General features: G+C 40.2%; 1 protein-coding gene across 1 annotated transcript; it reads right to left on the bottom strand.

Moving 5' to 3' along the window:
• Positions 1-370: 370 nt before the first annotated feature.
• On the bottom strand, positions 371-24,509 carry frk (fyn-related Src family tyrosine kinase). The gene is made up of 8 exons (XM_080048397.1): positions 23,898-24,509; positions 21,228-21,349; positions 18,889-19,052; positions 17,620-17,788; positions 17,024-17,182; positions 11,691-11,872; positions 11,224-11,389; positions 371-3,367 (listed from the first exon to the last, which is right to left on the bottom strand). The coding sequence occupies exons 1-8, from the start codon at positions 24,305-24,307 to the stop codon at positions 3,159-3,161; spliced, it is 1,581 nt and encodes a 526-aa protein (XP_079904523.1). The 5' UTR covers positions 24,308-24,509; the 3' UTR covers positions 371-3,158.
• Between the last annotated feature and the right edge of the window lie 451 nt (positions 24,510-24,960).

Raw genomic sequence — 24,960 nt, 5'->3', positions numbered from 1 at the left:
GTTGCATTTTTCAATAAACTAATCTTATGTACTCATCCTTTACATTATTCTTGTTTTCTGATTAACCTTGAAGTTAGTGACTTAATTGACTGGTTTACTTTTTAAAGTTTAGCTCCCATTCTAAACCGATAACCAAACCACGATCATAGTAAATAAGTGATTTAATTAATTAAAATAGAATGATTAAATAAACACTGGAATGGTTATAATGTACAATTGACAGGATTTTGATCATGACAATAAAAACCTCTTACAAAACCATCTGAGCTTAATCTTAAAGGAATAGTTCAACATTTCAAATTCATGGCAATTTCCCACACTTCGCATCGAAAAAAGGTGACAGAAACACTTCCTATAACTGCATGCATTTTTTTATTAATCTCAAATGTAGGCACAGTTACAAGTATGGTTTTTCTAGTTAGGCAAAAAGCTTAAGATTTAAAATGTTGAAACTATTACTTAAAACTTTGATTAGCAGTGCAGTCGGTCTCCATAGTTTTGGCTACTGCCGTCAAGAAGAATATCGCACAACAGATCTGAGGTCAGCTCTGCAGCTTTTTTTTAAAAATCATTCAAAAAGGAGGGATTACGTGTGACATTGTTCAGTCATTGAGGCATGTGCTTCATTATGAAAGCAGGCAGATCAGAGCACTGTGGATTTGTAAATGTGGCGATACATTGTAGCTACCAGTACTGGCTGACTTGGGTGCTCTGAAAAAAAAATGTAATGCACTCAAAATTACCATTGCTCTCGTGCTCTCAAATTACTTAATTTGTGAACACAATTAGACTAAACGTACCATTAAAAAATATTTAACATGTCTTTAAGGGATAACAACAATGCTTCAAGAACCAAATCTAATGTATATCAGCAGATCTCCGTCCAAACCTCTGAACTTGACATCAAAGTGGCTCATTAAAAGTAGTCATGAAGTTGATGAAAATGAAAGTTGTCATGGCCACTGCTTAAACAATGAATTAGCATTATTATATACACTCACCGGCCACTTTATTAGGTACACCAGTTCAATTGCTTGTAAAAACAAATAGCTAATCCGCCAATGACATTGAAGCAACTCAATGCATTTAGGCATTTAGACATGGTCAAGACAACGTGCTATATTCAAACCAAGCATCAGAATGGGGAAGAAAGGGGGTTTAAGTGACTTTGAACATGGCGTAGTTGATGAACGACAGGATGGATCCATACTTTCATGTTGTGTACGCCAAATTCTGCCCCTGCCATCTGAAATATGCAACTGGAATCGAGACTCATCAGACCAGGCAAGATTTTTCCAATCTTCTATTGTCCAATTTTGGTGAGCCTGTGCGAATTGTAGCCTCAGTTTCCTGTTCTTAGTTGACAGGAGTGGCACCCGGTGGGGTTTTCTGCTGCAGTAGCCCATCTGCTTCAAGGTTGGACGTGTTGTGCGTTCAGAGATGGTATTCTGAATACCCTGGGTGTAACGAGTGGTTATTTGAGTTACTGGTTCCACACAACTGCGGCTCACTGGATATTTTTCCGTTTTCGGACCCGTCTCTGTAATCCCTAGAAATGGTTGTGCGTGAAAATCCCAGTAGATCAGCAGTCTCTGAAAGACTCAGACCAGCCCTCCTGGCACCAACAACCATGCCACGTTTAAAGTCACTTAAACCCCCTTTCTTCCCCATTCTGATGCTGTTTGAACTTAAACGAGTTGTCCAGTTCAGGTCTACATGCCTCAATGCATTGAGTTGCTGCCGTGAGATTGGCTGATTAGATATACTTGTTAAGATTTTTTATTTTTTTTAAATTGATAGTGCAGAGACAGTTGAAATGGGGCAGAGAGGGGAGCGACGGGCAGAGAGGGGAGCGACACGCAGAGAACGACTGCGGGCCGGAACCGAACCCAGGTCCGCTGCTGGCCGAGGCCCATAGGGGGGACGCCCTACCAACTGAGCTAAGGGCGACCCCTTAGATATACTTGTTAACAAGAATTCAAGTGTATAAATATAAAAAGTTAATTAAGTGGCCGGTGAGTACATTTTTATATATGTATATAAGCCTACTTGCTTAATAGACAGGGACACATTTATTGAATTTGGTAAACTTACAATATTAATGACAGAAAATACAATATTAATGACAGAAAATATATAAAATTTCAAGAAATTAGTATTTTTAGGAACAACAGCTTCTATTGAGCATGACAAACACCTACATTATACGTCTTTTGTTTTGAGTGTTGAAAATAACAATGAATCTTGAATATATTAAAATTTGATATCATAAATTGTTCCGTTCTGAGTCGTTTGTATGAACAAATGATTCATTCAGGCACAGACAGTCTTTTGAGAACATCACATTTAAACATTTGTGCACATGATTTTTTCCGCCTCATGACACCGGCAGAGCTACGAAGCAGGTTGTTTCCTTTGAGCTCTCATGTAGAAATTACAGCAGCACAAAGAGTAAAGCCCGTTATCATACTTTTTGTTAATGCCATGGAGGGCCTGGACTTTAAAGTGAAATCGTCTTTACGTCAGGAAACAACTTTGTTAATCAGGATACAATCTTTGTGATTTTTCATTCAGCGTGGCCCTCTGCCTCTGCCAAACAGTCACCTACCTTTGAAAATGTTAAATCACGTGTGAATGTTATGCTAACAGGAATAAACTGAGATCATAGCACGTGACCACTCAACCAGCTTAACGCTCTGAAGCACAAAGCCACATGGATTGAGCAGGTAGAATGTGACGCACACATCCTCTCAGGTATTTTCTTGTAAGTTCAGCCAGTAGCCAGTGGAAAGAATGTGTGCCATGCAAAATAACCGGTTGGCCCAGATGAGCAGCTATTATCTGCTCTCCGTCTCTGTTGAAAAAGGCCTTCTCCAGTCAGGCGCGCTTAAAGAGCCAGGCTAGACACATAGACAGCCGCTCTCAAAGTGCATTCAGTAGTCAAACAAAGCGGATCAGGAGTGTGGCAACTAGCTTCTGTGGACGTAAGAGCATCTCGCTGCATATCACTCAGTCAGTGTTCCATCACATTTAGGTAAAACTTTTTATATTGTTCCTTTGACTGCAAAGAGGGGGGATTTTAAGCAACACTTGAATCTGTAACTGTCTGGATTGAGTTGATTTGTGTGTCAGTGCAGCGAGAGCATTGTTCAAGTGAGCTAGTAACGTGCGGCGTCGTCGTATGAGGTCACATCCAGGTCAAAGAAGTCCTCCAGCTTCCACTGCAGCGTCTCAAAGGTGGGCCGCTCCTGTGCGTCCTCCTTCCAGCAGTCCATCATGATGTCATGCAGGACTTTGGGGCAGCTGGGGGGGCAGGCCATCCGGTAGCCCATGGGCAGACGCTGCACCACCTGGTAGTTTGTCATGGCTGGAACATTCACAGGGGAAAAAAAACACATCAGAACTAATGTTGCTGGAGACAATAAGGGGGGCGTTTACAAAAAAATTATCAACATAACTAGTATAATGTATTTTTAACCTTTTGGGCAGTTCGTTAACACGACAACAGCGTTTTTGGCAGGCTGAAAACTAAAACTTTTGAAACCGATATCCAGAGTGAAATCCTTTTGAATACTCAACTCCAGCTACACCGTGTGAACTAGCAACACATGACATCACGGCTCCTCTTCACAGGTGCGTGTTACATTAGCAGTCAAATAGCCACACGCGTTGTTAGAAGACAATATAAACGTAGTAGCGGATTACCGAGCTGTGTTTGTGTTATCTCTGATAAGTATATTACGATCCTCCAACAAAATGTAGATTGTCTGCACGGTGTCTTCGCTGCACCATCACTGTGATCAGCTGAGACCATAGGCTAAGATAGATTGTTTACATGCACCAAATTGCACTGTATTTACAAAGTTTTACCACCAACTGCTGGCCAGGCATGCATACTACAGTGTTGTATGTTAGTTTTTTGTGTTCTCATATATGTCCATATTTCTGCATATCTTGGACCAAGGCCTATGGCCGCCATGTTGAAAGCATCATAGTTGGAATGTCATCAGGTGCATTGTTTAGAAATTAGAATTGTTCTTGTCCTTGAAGGCCACTGTAGCTTCTGTTATTATTCAAAAGGGGTGGGGTTACCCAGGGAGTGTTGCATTCTAGAACTTTGTAGAACTTTCTTGATGATGTCATATTACACACTGCACCTTTAAGAACATTTCACTTGTATTCTGGATGTATCATAAGAGATTGGACTCTTCTCCCATTCTGTGACCTACATTATCCTATGATGACAAAGACAGGTGCAGAGGTCTCCATAGTAACTGACAGCTAATCAGTGTCAAGTGAAAACAGCTGGTACTGTACACACGTACAGTCACTTCTCTCCCAAAGAGGATCACACAAAGGCGATTTCAACTGAACACATAAGCCCAAACTGCTGCTTCTATCTCGCAAACCGTTTGTCTGACAGATAAAATGAACATACTGTGAGAACCAGAAGATTCAAATTAAGATTCAGTGTGAAATTTGGGTCTGTATTGTAAAAAATTTGGTTTGGCCAGCAAGTTGCAAATGGAGTACATTTGGCATCTGATCTAGGGATGTTGCTCCATCCACTCGCTGTATAATATTGATTTTGCACAGCGTCAAACAAAGCTGGCTCATCTGAAAACAATACATTTGTTGAACATTTTTAATAGTATCTATGAAAGAAGGAAGACGGCTGAATATTTACTCTTTTGAATTAAGTTTCTACGATGAGGTATGAATGAGGAGTTGTGTTTGGCGTCATGTCCAAACCCTTCCCTGTTCATTTGCATTGAGAGAGTTTTTGTTTAATAAACCTTTATTATCTCTGAAGTTATACTCATATCATAATCTTTTATTAAATATTAAAATTCATAAAAGTTGAATTTCTTTGAAATTTTTCAGTGTGGCAAAAAATTCTGAATCATACAAATTAATGTCCTGAAATAGCTGAACAATTAGAAGGTTATATGAAGTTTGTGGGAATAAGTATGAATGAGTAGATGGGATTTGAATATTTTTTATAAAACGTTGAAGAAATATGAAATTATTAATTTTTTGGAAAATTTTGAAATGGTCCCATGAAGTCCTTGAAGAGCTGAAAATGTTGATATATGGAAGATGTTTGAAGGTTGAAGTATGTTGAAGTTGTTAAAGTTCTTTAAAGTGGCGGAATAAGTATAGAGAATAAATACGCAGAATATTAGAGCTTCCAGCATTCACACCAATAAACAGTAACATGGCAAACTTATTTTTAGGTAAGCTCCAATTGATTATTCATTAATGTTTTCACACGTTTAAATGTTTTGAGGCAGAGGATTCCTCCGACGCTCTCTGTCCGGTGACTTGTCATTTTCTGCTACCTATCAGATTTTGTTCCCTAGTGATTCTGCGCATGCACATTCCGAAAATAATAATCCTCTGTGAGCACCCGTCAAATTGTGCTACCTTTTTGGCTGATGGCGTTTTTAACTGCACAATTATGCTACACATAACACACATGTTTAAAATTGCGCCTTTTGACCTGTGATCATGTACAAATATGCATAGACACTGGCTTTGCTGCTGAATATAGAAATAAAATGATAGGCTAGGCTATGTGTTAACTTTACCGGACTCGGAGTGGAGAAAGTTTTCGCCGGTGGTGGGAGGGGGGTGTACATGGGTAGTGGTGTAAAATAACGTGATTCTGTTGTGGGAGCATTAGTTGATAGAGACAATTGATCTCACATTATACCCTAAATCTTCAATAACGTTATTAAGGTGCATCAAAATTTGCTTCCCAAGCTTTCAGTGTAGGCTACATGGTTGAGTAGTGGTGGAAGTAACGTGATTCTGAAGTGGGAGCATTATTTGATAGAGACAATTGGTCTCACAAAGCCTACTGTACCCCTGACATCTTCAATAAACACGTTATAAAGCAGCATCAAAATATGCTCCCAATATTCCTACAGTGTACATTGGATGAGTAGTGGTGTAAAATAACGTGATTATGTACTGGGAGCATCGTTTGATAGAGTTAATGGGTCTACAGATCAAAAACGCAACCAATGATGTAAGGTAGCATGATTTGATATAGGCTATTAAACAGCTTCAAAATATGCTCCCCATATTCCTACAGTGTAGGTCTACATAGGGTGAGTAGTGGTGTAAAATAACGTGATTCTGTAGTGGGTGCATCGTTTGATAGAGGTAATTGGTCTATACGCTACCCGACGTAGGGTAGCATTTTCTGATAGGTAGCAAAATCTGACGAGGGAGCAGAAAATGTCAGAACACCGGCTCAGACAGCACTCAGCTGTCTGTCAGTTGAGCTGGACGAGCCGTGGTGTGTGGTACACACTCAGTTCTGATCTATCACCACTATCAGACTGGCATCACTCATTTCACTTAGTAACTCTAATGTTGTTAGGTATTTATCTTCATCTCTTATTTATTGTAGTGATTATGAATGACTGCACATACAGTTATCAGATCGCGGACCCCAAAGAATGCCACACACACACACACACACGTTACTGATGACAGCAATAGTGTGTGGAGATAAACTCAGGCTGGTGGATAATACAGGCGGACGCGATCCGGACGCAGCCTAGCATTAGCCTAGCCAAGCTTTCCCACTTCATTGTGTAACTTCCCCCGGGCAGAAATACACTCATACACTCTGGAAAATGAAGCACAGGGGGTTGGATTGAGCAGTGGACCCTATAACCAACTAGATTAAGACCCGCCGTTCCTTTACTTTGGTGATTTTCACGGGACATCGGGCCACCATGGTTAATGTTACCAAATTAAACACTCCAGGTCAGGACTAGTTCACTCCCGTCAAGTTGTTGACACGTTGCCTAGCAACGCACTCCGCTCTGACAGCTGCTGTCGGACTATTTGTGTTAGCGGAAGCAAATACATACATCTTAAATGATTAAAGATCTAAATTTAAAGTTAACTTGTGAATTTACGTTGTAAAACTGCTGTATAAATTAGTGCTGTCAGTTAAACGCGATATTAACGGCGTTAACGCAAACCCATTTTAACGGCGTCAATTTTTTTATCGCGCGATTAACGCTCGTCATGGCCTAGGAGACGTTGTGGTTTTTTCACAAGCTGTTGAATCAACTAGTAATGTTTTAACAACTGAAACACCACAAACTATACATATGGCTCGCAGTTAAGTTACTGTCAATTCAAACGGAACATGTCCTACAGCGTAATTTCACATTAAAATCATTTAACTGGCAAAACGGCAAAACGTCAAGTCAATTCTGACTTTTATTTTGAAGCAGAAACCGGAACCTAGCACTTCCTAGCTCAGTTACGCGACCGTCACTAGTCTTCCGTGTGTGACTCTGAGACCCATGCTCTGAGTCTACACGGAAAAGAACAGAAAAGAAAGCTTTTCATTTGCAGAAGTCTAACTTATAACCCTGCGCGCACACCAAAACTTCCATGAATGTTAGTGGCAGCCACCAGTCATTCATTTTCACTTTAATTTTCGCTACGAAGGGAGACTGAAGCCTCGGCTGCAGCAGCGCCATGGCAACCACCTGTGTGTCCACTCAACACAGTCTGAAATAAGTTGTGGATGAAAGACTCCCAAAACATTTAGGCAGCAACCAGTCTAATGTAGCCTTAATACTAATTTGTTTTATATACCCTATGTTGTTTTATGGTTTGGTTTTTAAATAAAAAAAGAAGTTCCAATATGTTTGTGAATGCTGTTCAAGGGGTAGGGTGCAGGGGGGGGGGGGTCAATAGGCTATTGTTATTTGCACTGAATTGCAAATTATGATATTTTAGAAGAAATATTGTATCATTGTAATTCAGTGTATTTCTTCTTAAATATCATAATTAGAATGGGTGTGATAAGAGCATTAAAATGAGAAAATATAATGGGACAAAAAGAAGTCAAGGGACATTCAGGCTAGAATAAATAAAAATGCGATTAATCGCGATTAATCGCGAGTTAACTATGACATTAATGCGATTAATCGCGATTAAATATTTTAATCGCTTGACAGCACTAGTATAAATGCAACATCACACTGGAGGTCGCAATGTTGTCGCTCTATATCCGCGCTGCTGAGTTTGTCCCGCTGGACGCTTTACTATCAGAGATCTGCACTCCATTGCTCTTCCTCAAAGAAACCGGATGTGCACATCTCTACTTGAATCTGAATTTTCTCTACTTGAATCTGAATTTTCTCTACTTGAATTTGAAAACTTGAATTTTAGAAGTTTTATTTGAATGTGTCATTTTGAATATTAACTGATTCATATTAATTCATATTCATGTGTATAAATTCGAATTCAAGTATCAATAATTCAAATGCAAGTTGATCAATTCATATTCAAGTCGATCAATTCGAATTCAAGTTCTACTGACACATATCTCTGCCCATACAGTGCAATGCTTTATGCAGCATAAAGTTAAAACACTCGTCCAAGACTGATATTTAAACTCCTTAGAAACACAAAAGCCTTGCGCGAGCGAAGCAGCGATTCACCCGGTGAAACTCTGACAGTGTGACAGTTGGTAACGGTGTCATTCACAGTGACACCTCGCCGGTGAGGGCAGTTTGACAGCTAAAATGATAACCGGAGATATCCTGTACGTTAGCGCTGTTGGGGGGAAAAGGCTCCTACTATCTGAATGCATTTCTCGAGCCTGAATACACAGAGCCATGTCGGCAAACTGACAGCGCGACTAAATATATGTCCAGCAAGTCGCCTTCCCCCGTTAGTTTCAGTCTACAGACGAAAAAGTTACAATCACCTCCTAAGCATGGGCATCGTTTAAAGCCTCTCATTGTTATGATCAGGGCTTTGATGCAAATTCTGAAGTCTGAACATTACAGTGGGAGCTGTGGTGCAGTTTTTTTAGAGCAACTCAACCTGCACTGCAAAAAATTAAAAAAGGCAATAAGTCGATCTTTTTGTAGATTCATCCTCATATAAGTCAAGGTAAAAATCAGTGAGTGGTTCTCAAATTTCCTAGTAAAATGTTAATTTTACTCTTAGATTTGAAGGTTTTACTGTTTATTTATTTATTTATTTAGGGTTGCTTTTTAGTTGTAGGCTATGTTTGAGGAGAACATTTGGGAGTTCATGTATACAATGTTGAAAGAATTGACTAAATAATTAACAGCTGCAAAAGTCTCTTTCGGTATTCGGTTTTGGCCTTTCGGCCAACCGTTTAATTTTATTCTGTTTCGGCCAATAATTTTCATTTTGGTGTGTGGAGGGAGATTAGCCAGCCTGACTATACATTTGAAAGAGGACAATGTTCCTGCAGACAGCCTCCTGCTGTTCTGGGTCAGTCTGCCCCACCCACGATTATAATATGAATGTATATCTCAACCTGTCTGCCTCCCAACCTGTCTCCCCCTCCTCTTCCCCCACCCAGCTTACCTGTCTCCTACCTCCCCCATCCTTGCCTGTCTCTCCTACTCAGATCAACTCGACCCCTCCCATGTTTTACAATAACAGTGGCCCTCATTTATCAATTTTGCGTGGAAACTGGTGCAGATTCTGGCGCAAATACCTCCCTACGCCAGGTGTCGCGTGGTATTTATCAAACAGGCGTATCTCGCCAATCTCAGCGTACGCCAGGCCATTATTGATAAATGCGGCGGATGAAAACGAGCGTATCACGCCCCTATATTTTCTCAGTTTAGAGGCCTCGCCCAGAGGTTTTACGACATGGATATGCGCAATACGGCACTTCCCTGAAGTAGAAATTGACAGAATAACAGCAAAAGTAGAAAAAAAAAGAGTTTCATTTCGGAGCATTAGCCTACAAGCAGCATCAAAGAACGACAGAAGGCAGCAGTTAGGAAGGAAATAACTGCTGCGGTCAACAGCGTTGGTGTTGACTCAAAATCGCCACTAAAAAAGCGTGTTGCTGTTCTGAAATGCAACCAACTGGGGGTGCGGGGCTGCGGGCATAATATAAGTGGTGGAGGAGAAAAAGATGCACCAACTGTCCGATAATGGTCCCCATAAAATAAATACACGTCTGCAGAGATTTGAATGATTGGAATGTATTGGCCCTTTTAGATAGCACTATTCAAAAGGGTTTTAAAAACTAAAAATAACACATTTAGCGTTTTACTGTATGACAGCATGCGCTTGGCACGAGTGGTCAGCCCGGCCGTCAGCTGCACAAGCCGACCCGGCAGCGATCAGCTGTGAGAGCGCCCACCGTCCTGCTCCACCAGCAGATAGGAACAACGTGCCGGTTAACGGTGGAAATAAATCGCTCGCTTTAGCATTAATGACACATTAAAAGAGGAACTAACATCTACAAATGCGTCAAATAAATAAAATGTTAAGCTGAATGGTGTGCCGTGTATTTTTTGTATCATAAAGAGCAGTGTATGTCTACTAGCCTACATATTTAATACTTAGGCTAACATTTTGAATGAATGCAGCCCCCGTGCCTCAGTGTCCCCCCAGCTGCTCCAAGACGGAGACTGCCCTTACGCAGTCCCATGCAGCCGGTGTGCGCACTATTGAATCAGCTCTCCTACTCAGTTGCACATAAGCTGCTCATTTTTAAGTGATTAATATCTTTATTTCGGTCTTATTTGCACTGCATTTGTATTATCTTCTAATAAGTGTCCAACAAAGTCATCGGCTACCCGGCACAGCCTGCACTGCGAGTCCAAGCTGTTTTCAAATTTGCGTACACGAGCTGAGAGCTGGCGTGGGATTTGAGCGTACCCTACGCTCACGTCCATATTGATAAATGCCGAGATTTGCGTGGAAATGTACGTACACCCATTTTTCTGGTCTACGCAAGATTGATAAATGAGGGCCAATGTATGTATATTAGAACTGTCTGCCTCTCTGCCTGTCTCTCCTCCAAACCCACGGTTAGACGCCTCCCCCCGGGGAGTAAATGTTCCTTAAATATGTGACGATTTAAGGAAAGGTTGTCACTCCTTGTAACATACTTAACTGTGTTGGAACTAGTGACCACCCCGCGGAGTTTCTTGCTATTGATTGAAAATAAACCTTTTGCTTCTACAAACGTATCAATTGTTGCTTTTTACCACTACAGGTGCATCCCTAGTTTTAAGCGAGGACGTTGACGTGTTAACGTAGCCTTAGTTAGAATTGAATGTTTAGCTGAAAGCTTTGAGAATTTTAGAACAATGAGCAAATCAGAACACATATGCCTGGACTTTTTTGCAAACCTCTAGTTTCAGAAATTCATTAATAAATAATTTAAAAAAGACTCACTTGGGTAAGGCATCTGTCCAAATGTCATGATCTCATGCAGCAGAATCCCAAAGGACCAAACGTCAGATTTGATGGAGAATGTGTTGTTGTGGATGGCCTCTGGAGCGGTCCACTTCACCGGGAATTTAGTTCCTTCTCTGGCTTCATACACACTTTCATTCTCTTTCTAGAGACAAAACAAAGGGAAATAACACAAGATTCTTACAGCCAGTCGTTTAGGGTGAAGATCCGCACTTGACCACAGCCAAGGACAATGTTTGTAGCATTAGCTTCGGTTAGCTCAAAGAGTCGGCAGGTAACAAGCGATAACAAGTGGGATTTCTGAACTACAACTTTATTATAACAAGTTTAGATTAGATTCATGCCTAATACTTGCATACATTGTCTTTGCAGTTATACCCTTTTGCACTATAATAAAAACCATTCAGTCATAGATTGATGCTACGCAAGCTACATGTCAAACCCACCATGAAGACTCTGGCCAGGCCAAAGTCAGCCACCTTGCAGATGTTGTTCTCTGCCACCAGGACGTTCCTGGCAGCTAGGTCTCTGTGGATGTAGTTCTGTAACTCCAGGAAGGCCATGCCCGACGCCACCTGGGCCGCCATCTCAATCTGGTCCGAGATGCGAAGGGTGGTGCCCTTATCCTCTGTAAGCAAGGGGGTGAGGCACGCAATCAGTATAGCTCAGGGTAGGATATTAGCGGGGGCATAATGGCCCTGAATTATCGAAATTGCCCTTGAATTTCATTTGAGCGGTATTATTCTGAATTTGCAAAGAGTTGAAAATGGACAGTTAGGCATCTGTAGTACTTTTCTTTCAAACACAACTGAGATCGGTCTTATTCAGACACGTTGAGTTAGGAAGAAATGCCCAACATACGGAAAATGTTGTCTTGAAATTAAATTCTGTGGTTTTAAAAAAGTCTTAAAAAGTCTTACATTTCATGGATACGATGGTACCCTGATAGAGGAAACAAAAGGATTCCATACATTTGATAAATTTGACCTGGAAATGATCTTAGATGCCCCCAAAACACATTTCAAAAGGGACAAAAAAAGCCCCTGGTAAAAAAAAAACATTTCCTACAATATAGCTGTCATACTGTGTTGGAGGGATCATAAATTCTAGAAAACATTTGTTATTGTCACTAACAATATTTACATCGTGGTGGGAAAAAAATATGTGTGCAACTTCAGGCTAATGCTGGAGAATGGTGGAAGGTGACTTCTACATAAAACCTTAAAAAAGGTCACCCATTATGCAAAATGCCCTTTTCAAGTTTTTTTAAACATTAATATGCGACTCCCAAAGTATGAGAAAAAAACACCTGACAGATTTATCTCCCCTTATGATGTCATATGGGTATAATCCACACTCCCAGATACCCCTCATTCTAACTGGCAGTTAGATTCATGGCCAATCAGAGCAGACTGGGCTTTTTAGAAGGCGGGGCTTAAAGAGACAGGTTCTAAAACGAGTGTTTACAGTGAGAGGCTAAAATAGGAGATTCATCAATGGCACTGTTAGAAATATAAAGCTCTTTTTAGACACAACACAATGAAAACAGTTTTTAGTAGAAACCAAAATGACAATTTAGAACCTGACAATGAGCATGATATGTGACACTTAAATGCATTTTAAAAGGAGGTATACTTTTCAAAGGATTTAAGTTTTTCATTTTCAATGCATTTTAACTGTTCGCTGTAACTTTACCTCTTCAGGTTTGCGTTGGTGTGAACAGAGGTCTAATCAGAGTAACTGACGAAGTACAATGTGTCCATGGACTATGTCTAACTAATTTAGCTTTTACAGTCCGGTTTACAGTGTTGACTAATTAACAGCAGCTATATACTTTATACTGGTGTGACTTTGAACATGTCTGAGCCGTAACATATTACAGGGTGTACAGTGACTATGAGCTCTCCTCAGAGTGACTGCCACTCTGAATGGAGGTGACACTGCATCACTCACACTCCAGGAGTTTCTACCCTTTCATGTCATGCAACTAATAATTTTAATTTAATCCCATTTAGAATGCCCATTATACAGGCAATTGCCTGCACAGGCAATTAGAATAAAGTAATCAGATGTCTATTTTTTTTTTAATAACCAACAATCCTAACCCGCAGTGACAAAAGAAAAGCATCCAGAAATGAACAGTCGAGGTATTGGAACCAGAAACTGTAATTTTTGCTTGATGCACATAAATGAAATATTAAAATAGTTGCATATTCATTTTTCTTAAAGAGTAATTACAAAAACACTGTTGGCGCATCTACGTGTGGTAGGCCTTCGATGAGCCGATATGATGATATTTTTTAGGACATAAGTTTCTTTTGGTTGAATTTTGCTTTTTGGATTAAAGCATATAAATAACAAAGAAAATATATTGTTCGATTTCAATATTTGTATCTAATAGGAAAACATAATGATACCTTTGCTACAAGGCAAGCGGGAAATGGGTCATGTGACCACATATTTTTGAAGAGCCATCCATTTGACTCATCCTGCAAAGAAGGGAGACAGGGAATGAGATGTAAGCACATTTATGCTTTTTTGCCTTTCAAAAGTAAAATTTCTATGATCAAGGTTTTTTGATTATTGTGTCTGAACAACTATAGACCTGTTTGAAAACATTTGACATGTTTTAGTGCTTTAGTATGCTACACTATGAGTCTATACATTAAGCCCGATGTTAGCCCTGAACTGCTGCATCATGCTAGTTTTTCCAAAATGCTGGGGTTGGGGTGAGTTGTGCCAAAGAGCCTGTGGGGAGTTTTTCCAGTGGCATGGCTGGTCACAAAAAAGAAAGTGATTGTCTACAGTAGCTCAGAAGAGACTGACATCTCCATTCCACTGATGAGAGTTCAGATGGCCAGAATGATGATGATGATGGTGACTTTGTCATTGTGAGATTTGCAGGTAAAACCACCTGGACCTGCTAGGCCTAGTTTAAGAAAATTGACCTTCAATCTTTGTAAAATATTTACTTTATATAAACCTTAAATGAGTAATTTTCTAATGGATTTGTCTTGCTTTTATATAGCATTACAATTCATGAGATATATATATCAATGGCACAATTTACCCCAACATATTCTCTCCAAAGGCACAACTTACCCCGTACCTGGGGCAAGTTGTGCCACAAGACCACTTTTTTTTCCGAAAGCTATACGTCTTAAAGAGCAGTGTTTCCCACTAATGTATCATTCCGTGGCGGGCCGCCACACTTTCATTTTGCCCCGCCACACTTTAATTTTTATTTATTTTTGTGATATATGTATAAAGAAATATACATGTATACATTTCATTTGCAATGCGCGAGTTTCACTTGGAAACAATAGCATTTCCGCATAAAAATCTTTAACGTGTGATTCGCGCTGTGATCTCAAGAAACAATATTTCCTTCAATCATGGACGTATTATCAAAGCGCCGCTTGAGGGATCGAGGCTTCAATCTCCCCGAGTCAATCAGCCCCTCCCCCTGCGGTGTCAACACGCGCTGTGACTGTATTGCCTTTGAACACTCTAATTTTTTCAAAGTAAACGCTTCGGATCCCGCCGGACACTCAGTTAAGAGCATCGAGGGGGCGCCGAGAGGCAGGGGCTGGGACAGACGGTAGCTCGCCTCGCGGCGGACCGTCAGCTCGATCCCGAGATCCAACTACGAGCTTTTTAACTGCAGCAACTTTAAGATACGCTATTGGAGCTGGAATTACCGCGGCTGCTGGCACCAGACTTGTCCTCCAATGGATCCTCGTTAAAGGATTTAAAGTGTACTCATTCCAATTACAGGGCCTCGAAAGAGTCCTGTATTGTTATTTTTCGTCACTACCTCCCCGAGTTGGGAGTGGGTAATTTGCGCGCCTGCTGCCTTTCCAGCAGAGCACCCTCTGCTGGAAAGAATATTGTGAGCTATCCTTCGTGATTGTAGTCACAGTTATTTGAGTACTAGTAATTCAACAATCTAATAAAACAAAAGGGCGCTTGTGTTCACTCTTTTGAACCACAGGTAACCACCACCTTTGCTTCATTTTTTTGATGGCTCAAATGTGTATCATAGAAAATTATTTATTCATTAACCATTGATAAGTGTGTTAAACTCCATCTTAATCACCATTTATATAGGAATAGTGTTCCTCAAAGTACACCAGATTGATGCATTTAACATTAAAAAAGGTACAACATTTTCTTCCGGGGGAGCATACCAAAAAATTCTGTGGGAAACACTGAAGAGTTTATTTCAGATCCAAAGTTATTGTTGTTAAATGGCACAACTCACCCCACTCTCCCCTACATTGGGGGTAGAAAGTATAATGTTGCTTCAACATCAGCTTAGTTTTAGCCTACATTTGTTTACATTTTGGCAAATTGGAATCATAAAAAATATAGTGAATTGGCTGTTGGCACATCCCGTTTGCAGTGTACACATGGATGTACGAACTACTGGTATTGGATAACTGTAATACTCAAGATTCTAATTCTCAGGCAAGTTCAGGAGTTATAAGGAACATATTTTTTATTATTATATCTTAATTTAGAGAAAATGTAAGTCACACTGAATCGACAGACATGTGCAAAATATCAGTGTTCAGATACGAGTTAAGACTATAGAAGGATTGTGTGGCATTGAGCTCTGTGTCACAGCACTGCAGCTGTAACTGCGGACTGTGTTGGTGAGGGGCCAAACTACAATAACCAACTTCCTGTTGGTTTCTTTAACCCCATGCCTCTCATTCTCTCCCCCCAGCAAGGCACCACACAGCTTCAAAACTAAAACTGTCCACTTAAAAAACTGAAGAAAAAAACAATGTCTGCCTCAAAGCAATAATTACATTTTGTGCGTTATAGTGCAGACATTTTATTTTAGGGATTTATCTAATAAATTAAATTAAATTAAATGTATTTTTCAGAGGCTTGCTTAACATTAGCATGTGTCCTTATCTTATCACATCAGAGCAGAAAGGGCAAATCTTGGTCTCCTGCGGCCTCTGACTTAATTTTAAGTTCAAAATGATCAAACCTAAAGCCAGACTGAAACCAATACTATAGAGCAGGGGTGTGCAAACTACTGGGGCCAACCGCAGCCCACAAACCAGTTTAATTTGGTCCGCAGTAAATTCTAAAAATAGAATGGAATACGGCCCTTCAGTCCAAAAGAAAAATAAGCTGGAGACTGGGTATTGCAAAGATAACGTACTGGTTAATGCCATTGATAAGCAATCTGAGGCTGCTGTTTTGAAAATCAATTGCCAACCCTTTTTGTAACAAAATTAATGAAAACCCATTAATGGAAAGCTGTGATGTATTTTTTTCTTTCTTCAAGCATTCAATTATCAAGCATCATTTATTAACATTTAATTGATTTCGCTATATTTAACCTCTAGTAAGTGGCCCGGCCCTTGGTATATTTTTCAGTATTTGGCCCTCAGTGAAAAAAGTGTGGACACCCCTGCTCTAGAGCATCTCCTTTTTCCAGGGTTATATTTGTATACTGTGTGGGTATACCTGGAACGGAGTATGCACACAAGGAAAGCGATTTATAAGCCACAGGATAACCCTCTAACACGGACCCAGACTACAGGAGAATAAAATTCATGTGATATGTGTGGGTGGGGACATGGTTAGATTTTTAAAGTGTGGGATATAAAATGGTATAATATAAATGGGATAATAGTGTTGTAGCCTGACCCTGGGAGATTGTCTTCAAAGAACAGCAGCAGCACTGGACTCTGATCATGTCATAAAGTAGCAGCAGCTCGTAATCACATGTGAACATAGAGTGAGGTCATCTTACTCTGGAGATACTCCAACAGGCTGCCATTGTTCATCAGCTCTGTGATGATGTAGATGGGCTCCTCCAGTGTGCACACAGCGTACAGCTGGATCAGCTTGGCATGCCTCAGCCTCTTCATGATCTGAGCCTCTCTTAGGAAGTCCTCAGGGTCCATGGTACCTGCCACAGGGGTTCAGTGAGGCTGAGTTAGCAGTAAGACTTGTAGGGGTCATTGACGAGTTTGGTGATGCAGTTTGTGGTGCTACCTTACATAATTAGATTTCATTTAGATGACACTTTTATCCAAAGCTATCTCCAATGAGTGCATTCAATAATGAGGGTACAAACACAGAACAGCAAGAATAAAGTATGTAATTAGCTATTTTAAAAAGTGCTAAATGTAAGTGCTTTTTTCTTTGTGAGGCTAGCCATGGAAACCAGCATCGCTAATGCTAACTATCCAGTTCTTTTTGACAAACAAGGAAGTGTGCCAGCAGCAACCCAGTGACAGATTGGCCTGGAAATCCAGACCCACATCTAGAACGATGTACCGATCACATAGGCTACTGTATTTCTAACATAATAAACGCAGAGATAAAAAGGAGCCTTAAGTGTACCAGGTTTGAGGGTCTTCACTGCCACTGACGTGGTCTCGTTCCATTTGCCCTCGAAGACTTCTCCAAACTGCCCTGCTCCCAGCTTCTTCAGCAGCCTGATGGAGCTGCGGTCAATCTCCCATTGGTCCACAGTGTTGTAGGACAGGCCGTGAGTCTGTGGAGCCTCCATCTGCACACACAGCGAGAGTTACTGTCACAATGCCACATTATACTGTATAGAAGAGGTTACAATGACTAGAAACCAGAGAACAGTGGCATATCAACTTAGCACAAAACATAAGGAAATTTTGACTGAGTATTTATTTGTGGTTACAATGGTTCTTGACAATAAATCTTATACTTTAACTAACTATACTATCTTCCTTGGCAAGATTTGGCAAGTTTTTCATTGCCACATACTGAACTCTGCTGCTCATCCCACAAATGCTTTTTCCCCAACACATGTGGCACCATTTAATTCAATTCAATTCAATTCTTTATTTCAACTCGTGAGACACTGACGTTGCGTCATTTACAGTGACGATGAGCAAAAAGAAACACAATAAATACAATGAAGAGAATAAACAAGCATAACATACACTCCCTGGCCCATTAATTAGGTACACCTTTGCTAGTACCAGATTGGACCTCCTTTGGCCTTCAGAACTGCCTTAATTCTTCATGGCATACTTTCAACAAGGTGTTGGAAACATTCCTCAGAGGTTGGGTTAAATGTTTCCCCAAATTAGTTTATTACACATCAGACACACAGCAGAGCAACGTTGTACTGTTGTTTTAGTCCAACAGTGCAACAATTAAAGTGAGACACCGTTTGTCACTTTGTCTCACTTATAGCTAGGGTTAAGGTTAGATCATTTTGTCCACCTAGCATAACGATTTGGCTCATTTGTAGTTAGGCTTGTCTCTTTAAAACTAGTTACAGAGCTAGGGATAGCTCGTTTTGACTCAGCTAGGGTTACAATTGGTTTCATTCGTCCCACTTAGGGTTATATATATCTCTCTCCACCACATGAGGGTTATTGACCAACATTATTTATTTATATAGCACTTTTTAAAACAAATCATTAAAATTGTTTAACATGGTACACGGCATATTAAAAAGGGAAATAAACAGGCTTTCTAATGGTATAAGATGTATTGCCAAGTATCATTGTTACAATGAGGTAATGCCTCGACTAAACACAAATGTCCTTCCTTTTTGGGCAAAGTTCATACTGTATAATAAACATGAGGCGTACAGTTCATCTTGTAGTGAGCAGTGTGTTTTACCTTTTTGCATGGCTCAGTGAGACACACACAGAGGCCGTCTGCCTGTTTGGAGTAATGCTCCACCAGCTCCTTCAGGGTTTGAAAGGACCTGCTCCTCGACACGTAGTAGTAGCCATTGTCCAGTTTCTTCAGCTTGTAATGCTTCACCCTCCCACTGTCCAGCACTGAAAAGACAAAGTACATCCAGTGATATACTCAACAAGTGTATAGGTAAGGTTTACTCATTGTAGAGTTGGCCTAAAGTTGTTGCCGAGGTGAATACAATCATACAGTTTAGGAGTTTCCATTTCCACACATTTGTTCAGTTACAACATATATAAATGTTTTAACATTCCTTTGACTTGCTGTGGTTATTATATCATGTCGTCATGCTAGAAATGTGTTTGTATTAACTGCATTAACTGTGTGCATTAACTTTAAAAGGAGCTTTCAATCATTTGTTATGGCCCCTTGAATGCACCACAACAAGGCTGTACACAAACCGACAGCGACCAGTGTGAACAAGCTAGTCTCTAACTGTGTCTGTGCTGCTGAGCAGGTGGTGTACTGAGGCTCGTTCAGGTATTTCCCGCTGCCTGCTACAGTGTGAAATGAGAGTGAACCAAGTCAGTCAAGTGGTTAAACAAGGAGCTCAAAGAGGCTAAAGCTCTAAAGAGTTTAATGGTAATACAGAATTGACTGATATTTTGAAAATATTGATTAGTACAGCATAAGGGTGAAGAAGTTGATTGGGAACATTACAGATATACATAAATACACAAGTTCACTTAATTAATGTGAAAATGCAGTAGGTGCAAAGTTCATATTTAGTTTCTAAGGAAGTCTATTAACAAATCCAAAAAGTTGCTTAACTCCTCTCTTCATTTTCAACTATTCATCGTGATGGAAAGGTCATGAAGTATGTTTGTCATGAGTTATATAGAATTTCCGACACCAACTGCAGAGGTGGAATGTCGCCAAGTACATGTACTCAATTGCTGCAATTAAGGTCAAGCTTGAGGCACTTGAATACTGTAAAGGGGTTGATTAACGATACGGGTCGCATTTGTAACTTTTAACGGAGTCATTTTTCTAGTAAGGTATCTCTACTCTTAACTCAAGTATGGGTTTCAGGTACTCTTAACGCCACTGACCAACTGTGATCTGATCAGGGGTTAGAAATGTGTTAATTACCGATACAGATTCTAAGGCTGATGTTGAGGAGTGGCTGATAATAGAAAAGTAACGCTTTATTACAAAAGAGAAGCAGATATCGATGTCTTTTTTCTGTAGATTCCAGTTCATTAAACCTGCAAAATTAGCATTGCGGTGAATACATTTTTACTGGAGTGACCCGATTCACACACAGAAATCAGGGAAATAACCTGCAGTAGTCAATACTGTGAAAGATGAAGTCACTGCTTTTATAGGAGCAGAGAATATTTACTTAACTTGAGGACCTTGTAACCATTAATCATTTGAGTCAATTGAAGGGACCGGAACAATGCTCATGGTGTTCAGAAATGTATGTTTGGAAGCAGACGAGAGTACACACACTGATTTCAGATGTGTGCTAACTAACACGCTAGCAAGCCTTCATCTGATAAAAGTATGTTGATCAAGTGGAATAACACAATAGTAAATTTGATTCGTGTTGGCAGCCATATTGCTTTAGGAATCTAGTTCCTTTATTAATATAAATTCTTATTCTGATTAAAAAAGGAAATTAACCTATAGCCGTATGTATAGGATAACATAAGACGGTTTATTGACTGTTTCTTTTAAATGTCATTAATATATTAATAAGCATAATGTAACCCCTTATTGTACAAGCAAGGTTGTCTTAAATACTCTTTAAAGGCCTACTTCACCAGTTTGAATATGAAGGTGTATTGAATTCTGAGATCCTATATAGTATAAATGTGCAAAAAAAATTTAAATCGGTTCATCCTAGCCTGAGAAAAGGCAGAAAGAGTGTTTTTTTTAACCCTATATTTCTAAAAAAAAAACGTACTTTGTAAATATTACTGTGATGTCACAGTAAAAGACATCACAGTAATATTTACAAAGTAAGTTTTTTTTAACCCTATATTTCTCTTTCTGTGATGTCACGAGAAAGAGAAATATAGGGTTAAAAAAAACACTGCCTTTTCTCAGGCTAGGATGAACCGATTTTTTTTAAAAAATCGCACATTTATACTACATAGGATCTCAGAATTCAATACACCTTCATATTCAAACCGGTGAAGTAGGCCTTTAAGGTTAACATGGATGTGCATTTCTCCTCTTGAACACAACTACGATAAGAATAGAAATTTCCCTTGAATGAGTTGCTTGTGTAGTCTCTTCCCTAAGCTTACCTGAGAGGGAGAGCTCCCCCATCTGGCTTTCACAGTTTCTGACGAGGAAGGCCCCATGCGGGTTCCCTCCTGCCAACAGGATCTTCTCTGCATCCAGCCTCTTGGTCTCGGGAAAATACCATCTGCAAATCACAATTCAACAATTTCGGAATATGAATAACATATCAGAAGGTTTACTTGGCCTGTTGAGACCAGCCTGGTTTCTCTCTCGCAGATCAGTCTGGACTTCGCCAATCACCGTGGGGAGGAGTCAAGTCAAAAATGTCCGGGACAATCAGCAGGACCCATGTTCTGACCTAACGTTTGTCCCGTATAGTGGAAAGCAGCTTCTGATTGGTTTGTGTAGTCATCAATCTACCTGCATGAGACTAGCCATATCTCACTGGCTTATTCGCTGATCCATGTTGACGTCAATGACTACAAGAACCAATCGGGGGCTTCCACTAACAGAGGGGGCTGGGCATTTATTAATATTCTATTTTTCTTTATATCTTAGCGCTTCATGCTTCTAAACAATATAACATCAGTATTATCTTATATTCTCATTTAACATCCGTCCAGGTACTGCAGATGAAAACTGGCATTCCGGCTAACATTTACAGCAATGTTCATAATGCACAAACTGCCTTTGTTGAATACATAGCATGTTAATCTGGCTACTATAGAAGACTATACCATTTAAGCAGGAGCTTAGTTGACAAATACAGAATGTTGAACTATTGATAAATTGCCATCTTGTCTCTGCACTACGCTGCTCTGTGCAACTGACTCCAGTGATGGTTTATGTCTTCAGGTTCCATGTACGGGACCCAACCAAGGAAAGACTGCTTTTTGTGTTAGGTTCCATGATTCTGCTGCACCATTACAACATGAACTAAAACTTTGTCATCGCATTCCTCTCGGACATTATAATTCCTTAATCAACAATCGTCCGCCATCAACAGGTACCGGTTTTTATCTCAATTGATTTATATTTAATTTATATTAAATTTGTATGTATTATTATGGCGTATGAACTACATTCATCTGCCTTTGAACCATTGGTGATTAATCTATGTTTTTATATTGAATGAGTATAATATTCGTGTTTGAAATGTTTGTACACCATCGAAAATGAGGGTCCCAGTGAATGACATCAGAGTTTAAACGAAGTATGATAATCAGGTGGAGCTCATCAGAGGTGAGCCAGCACAATGAAGCTATCCTGTTGAGATCAGTCTGATTGTATGAGCTTTACATTATTTTCTAACCTAACAATCAGTCAGGACTTTATCCATTCTCCTTGGTGAGGAGAACCAAGGGAGGGCAGCCCCTGGTTGGTTCTGGTAGTCGTTGATGTCCCCATGGATCAACAAATAAGCTGGTGAGATATGGCTGGTCTCACAAGGCTAAATTGAAGACAACATGAACCAGTCTCACAAGGCTAAATTGAAGACAACATGAACCAATCAGAAGCTGCCTTCCACTATAAGAGACAAACGTTAGGTCAGAACATGGGCCCTGATTCTTCGACCGGCTCCTCCTCACGGAGATTGGAGAAAGTCCAGACTGGTCTATTGGAGTAAAACGCATGTGAAGCCCGAGAGATCAGGCTAGTCTCACCAGGTTAGAATGAAACATTTAACATTAGAAATAAAACTAAGGGAAAAGCCTATCCTTTAACATTACACAGTCCCACACTGTCCACACAGTGGCAGACTTTAATGTTATTGTCTTGTGAAAACAATTCTTCTCACATCAAGTACGTCAGGTGTTGTGATTGAGTGAAACGATGACACAACTGATGCCAAGACTGGCCCAAGGCATCCCAACTATTCATATCTCTTCAACACAACTGGACAAACCAGAGTACAGCTGAGAATAAACTGGGTTAGCACAATATACTCTGACACACATGACACTGCAGCCCACATGAATGCTTGTTGCAGAACCAGTTCCACTTCAGAATGATACTGTCAGAGCAGTACAAAGATAGCCTGCATAAATGAAATGCCAGCTAAAAGCATTTTAAGGCTCTGTTGTTGGTGGTTTCTGTGCCGCTCCTTGGGAATTATTAACCTGTGAGCTTACCCTTCCTGGTCACAGACAAACATTAACTAGTTTAACCCAACATTGCACTCTGCACACATTTCACAGTGTTATAACAGTGACATGGTTCTTAAATACATGCCACTACTATTAGTGTTCCTTGTGCCAAAATAAAATATTCTACGTGCATTTTTTATCATCTGGGACAGGTAAATAAAAAAAAGGCTAATACAAGTTTATTTATGAAGCAAATTTCATACAGAGGCAATTAAAGTGCTTTCCATAAAATATCGACGAGAAAATAAAGAAATCAATGAAAAAAATCCATGAAAACCATGGATACATGAGAATAAAAAGGAGCATATAAGTCGCAATGGATAGAGTAAAAAATATTTAAAAAATAAATAAAAAACCTGTGTGAAATGTGCTAAACGTTTAATCACAATACCTTATGCATTTCGCACTGCCCTGATAACATATTTAGCCTATTCCATATGGGTTAACACTCAAGAGACAATAGGTTAATTTTTTTCAAAGTGGAAAAACCAAAAGCACAGACTGGAATTCTGTTTAGAGAAGGGGACGCAATTCATCAAATAATGACAGCAATTATGATGTTGATGATGGAAGAATTGAACTTACGGTTCAGCATCAATACTCTCCAGAGGGGCCACATAATTGGCTGGGATGTAGCCCTGTTTGGAGGCCGAAACCCCGGTGATGGCTTTGGCAAACCACCACTCCCCTGCGCTTTTATCCAGCGCCTCTAATGTGTCCCCTGCGTGGAAGCTCAGGTCCTCCCCGGTGCGGGCAGAGTAATCATACTGGGCGATGTAGTAGGGACCGGGCAGCAGCGACGCACCTGTGGACCTCGCTGACGGCGTGTCCGGCTCATCTGGCTTTCTAACAGCACCGCGATTTTCAATAACGGTAGGGCCTTTCACCTCAATAGGCCTACTACTAATGACCTCACCGGCTCCAGACTGGTCAGGCTTCTTAAAACACGCCAGAAAACCCTGCCAACACACAGAAAACCTCTTTTGGATCTCCATGGTGCGCTCGTCAATCAAAGCGAGTCCATTCTGTGTGAAGTGGTAGCCTATAATGAAGACGGAAACAGGTTAGGTTTAGAGGAATCCTTTCTCAGTCCATCATTTAACGAGTCATTGTAATGATCCCAGGCTCGGACAGCGCTGCTCTATGGCCTTCAGCACACTAACAAAACAGTCCATTAAATGTTGCAGTTTCCTGGTAGAAAAGTAGAGCGTCGAGTCGGGAGTTCGCGGGTCATATTCCAAAGTGCCAATCACCTGCACCTGCAGAGGAATGAGGAGCGGCGACACGTCACGAGATGACGTCACGCACGCGCCCCCAGGTGGCAATGTACATCAGCACACCTGGATCACTCTGTTGTGAGTCCGGATTAGAAGGAGTGATGTGTTCGAAAGGTTTTTCTCACAGCTAGGCCTACTGTAGCCTATGAGATAATTATGGAAGACAATTGCTGCCAGGCCAAAAACTATAAAATTAGCTATACAAAATAATAATTTAAATATCAAGTCAACAAGTATTCAAAAAGAAAGAAAAAGTGAACAAGTAAAACAATTTGGATAGTAAAAAAATAAAATAACAACATTTACATTTGTTATCTACTCAAGGTGGGACTCTGCTGGAGAATAGGGTAACATTTTTAACATATTTCTGA

This window comes from Ammodytes marinus (assembly GCF_949987685.1).
Source record: "Ammodytes marinus genome assembly, chromosome: 19".
Classification (NCBI taxonomy): Eukaryota; Metazoa; Chordata; class Actinopteri; order Uranoscopiformes; family Ammodytidae; genus Ammodytes; species Ammodytes marinus.
This window is presented reverse-complemented; position numbering and strand designations above follow the sequence as displayed.

Coding starts and splice junctions, on each gene's coding strand:
- frk (XM_080048397.1), bottom strand. CDS start 24,307: ATGGAGATCCAAAAGAGGTTTTCTGTGTGTTGGCAGGGTTTTCTGGCG. Junction 17,183..17,619: donor AGTGAAGACCCTCAAACCTG/GTACACTTAAGG, acceptor CCCCTGTGGCAG/GTACCATGGACCCTGAGGAC. Junction 11,390..11,690: donor GCCTGGCCAGAGTCTTCATG/GTGGGTTTGACA, acceptor TTTTGTCTCTAG/AAAGAGAATGAAAGTGTGTA.